The 3395-nt window shown below is 39.1% G+C and overlaps 1 protein-coding gene across 1 annotated transcript; it reads left to right on the top strand.

The window, feature by feature from the left end:
* Positions 1-1115: 1115 nt before the first annotated feature.
* Positions 1116-3320, top strand: TM35_000191630 (glucoamylase-like protein; the record flags this gene model as incomplete). The annotated part of the gene is made up of 1 exon (XM_029026661.1): positions 1116-3320. One exon carries the CDS (start codon positions 1116-1118, stop codon positions 3318-3320), a length of 2205 nt encoding a protein of 734 aa, XP_028881985.1.
* Between the last annotated feature and the right edge of the window lie 75 nt (positions 3321-3395).

Raw genomic sequence — 3395 nt, 5'->3', positions numbered from 1 at the left:
GAGAGAGAGAGAGAGAGAGAAGGGGCGAGCGAAGAGGGTCTCTCCAATGACAATGGTGACAAGAAGGACGATATGTGGAGGTGTAACAGTTAAAAAAAGAAAAAGGAGAAAATTGAAAAGGAAAAAAAAGAGAAGAACGTCGACAAGAACAAAAAAAAAATTCCATAACCGCCTTGTAGTTGCAAGTTGGAAAGAAGAAGTGGGACAGAATGAAGACTGAAAAGGCGAAAAACAAAACAAACAGACAGTGATAGTGATAATAGTGCTGATTAGATAAGTGTACCTGTATGGGCTGCTATTCTTTCCTCTACATTTCTTTTTTTGTTCTCTTCTTTCTCTTTATTTTTTATTTTTACCACAGTGTACGTAAACACATACATATAGATCTATATATATATATAATTATATACAAACACATACATACACCCAGAGAAAGAAAAGGAGACAAACACAAAAGGAAAAAAAAAAAAAATCAAGTGGATTTCTTTTCTGTGTCAAACCGAAGAAAAAAAAGAAAAAAACAACAACAACAACAAAAAAAAAAAAAAAACATAAAAAAAAAGAAACCAACACCAAAAAAAAAAGACAATATCAACAACAACAGCACAACGAACAGAGAAGGGGTAAGAACACATAAACAACAGATAGAAGACCGGTAGAAATAAAAAAAGTCGATAGTGTTTTTGAATTTGTTCGACTCTGTCTGTGTGTGCGTGTTGTCATCTGTGTTTTTGCTTCCAATTCTACACACTTGCACAAACGTAAAAAAAAAAAAAAAAGACACACATAGAGAGATATACACTGAGAGAAAGAGAAAAAAACATAAAGAAAAACAACAGTTACACAGGGGGAGAAAAGTACATAGATAGGGGAAGTAAAAGTATATAAACACAAAACAAGTAACGACACACTAGAAATATATATTATTTTTTAGTGTCTCTCTTTAGAGAAAAGAAGAGCGAAAACAAAAAAAAAAAGTTACGTTATTTTGAGTTTTCGCTTCTTATACTGTGGAACGGGACATCATAGAAAAAAGGCAAACGAACGAACAAACAAACAGAGAAAAGGGAATATAATTTATTTATAAAGAAAAGAAAAAAAAAAAAGGCATTTCAATGCACAGGACTGTTTCCCCGGCGACTGTTAAAACTCCACACGAGAGATATACGGATAAACAGCAGCATGACACTTCCGTCACAAGTCATTACACGGCGGTTTTACCCTCACCTATACAGAATCACCAACACTATCACTATAATCATCATCAATATCAACATCAACCACAAATACAGCAGAACTCTCCTGTGATGATGATGATGATGCATAATGGGCCTTCTACAAACTCTGTCATTCCACTGTTACCACCGCACATTCATTCTATGCTTTATCACTCTATTGTAGAGCCCACTGCGGAGACTGTTTCATTACGGGGATGTGGAGGTAAATCGGGGCACACCATAAACTCTCCCGTTAATACTTCAGGATGTCTACGTACACCTACTTATACGCGTCAACCACCACAGCATCAACATCAACAGCACATTCAGCATATTAATAATAATAATAATAATAATAATAATAATAATCCGCAAGTATTTGCTTCCCCTTCTTCTGTGCGTGTGAATGTGGGTTGTGCCGTTACCGATGCCTCTATCATAGGTTGTGATAGTGGTGGTGTTACTACGGCTGAGGAAATGCATTTGCTGAAAACATCAATGGTAGTACCTTCACCGTGGTCAGAGAACACTTCAGTTGGCAATAACACCACTATTTCACCTTCCATCATGTATAGATATCCAACAACCGAAACAAAGAAAGGGTTATTCCCTTCACCAGTTCTATTTTCACCAGATCCTAGTCCATCCAAGTCGAATGCTGTATCACCTGCAAAGTTCTCTACGAAAGCCTTGGAAAGAGAATTGTTTGCCGCCGATAATGATGAACTAGTACAAATACTTATGGAGTTAAGTAGTTGTAATGCAGAGGCAGCAGAGTTTATTCAAAGTAAAGCCCGTTTGTTTTCTCTACGACACACCATGACACCTGTGGTAAAAGAACAAGAGAGTAGTGGTGGAAAGTCTTTATCGCTCTCTCCAGTCCAACCACCATCCACTACACCAGCGAAATTACCAAGATCCATCACTACAACCACCACGACAACCACAACCACAACTGTTGTCACGCATCCAAAACGACCAAATGGGTCTATGGGTATTATGGAACGTTGTTGTGCCTCAGCCAACACCACACCTAGTAAACCACTAGCCTTTGAAGATGAAACCCCATTGCGAGAAGATCATACGAAAGGTGTATCTATTGTAACTGCAACGCCAGCTAATGGCCCTCCTTACAGTCATAATTCTGTACAACCACTTTTATTAACTCCACCAAATCAGTATGTTCCATCTACATCTATAAAAGAGAAGCCTATCCCTCATCATGTGGACGTTTCTATAATGGCAGATGCGAATATAAATGCCGAAAATCGTCCTTTCTGCAAGGAATTACATCCCTGTCTACATTGGTATAAATCATGCCGTTATGCTATGAATTGTTCATTTGTGTCGCTTCCACGTAATCTCTGTCTTCATTGGATACGTAATTCATGTGTGGCGGGAAAACACTGCAGTGGTGTTCATCGCTTGCCGGAGCCGTGTCCTCCTGATGTTCAAACCGTCTTTGCGTTGAGTCACGGGGCGGATCGCATTGCTCTTGGGCATGTCGCCCTACAAGGAGGAGGACAACAACAACAACAACAAGAAATGCAACAGGAGATCAAGACAATTGTAGAGCCTTTATTTCAAACACGAGAGTTTCCCATGACGCCAAAAGAACAAATAATCTCCAACCCTGAAAGTATTCCAGCAAGTCTAGAGCATTACCATCATGAATTACACCTTAACGAAGAAGAAGAAGAGGAAGAGGAAGAGGATAATAATAATAATACTACTACTACGACGACTACTACTACTTTTGCAGGTCTTTCAAAACAAGGTACAGATGATACTTCTGGTGTTTCTTGCAATTGTAGGAGTTGCCGCAGTGTACCCTCGGACGAGCTTCAACCAGGAAAGGAGTCGACACTCATAGGCTCCCCACAAGAGAAACAACAACAACAACAACGAGAAGAAGAAGAAAACCTGTTGTTTCAACCGGTTGTGGCTCAACCAATTTGTCGTTCTTTAAGTGATAGTTTTGCCGCTGCTGCTGCTACTACTACTTCTGCTGTGATGATTACACCGACTGCATGTGAGCCGGATGAGGACGGCGGAGGATGTCCACCACGGCAGGCACTTACTCGCACACATTCCCCAGTGTGAGCATAGAGTTATTAATATTCCCCATATATATATATATATATATATATATATATATATATATATCTTTAAAAATGG

The sequence above is a fragment of the Trypanosoma theileri genome, assembly GCF_002087225.1.
Source record: "Trypanosoma theileri isolate Edinburgh chromosome Unknown TM35_Tth_19_V1, whole genome shotgun sequence".
Classification (NCBI taxonomy): domain Eukaryota; phylum Euglenozoa; class Kinetoplastea; order Trypanosomatida; family Trypanosomatidae; genus Trypanosoma; species Trypanosoma theileri.
The sequence above is the reverse complement of the archived record's forward strand: the minus strand, read 5'-3'. Positions and strand labels throughout refer to the sequence as shown.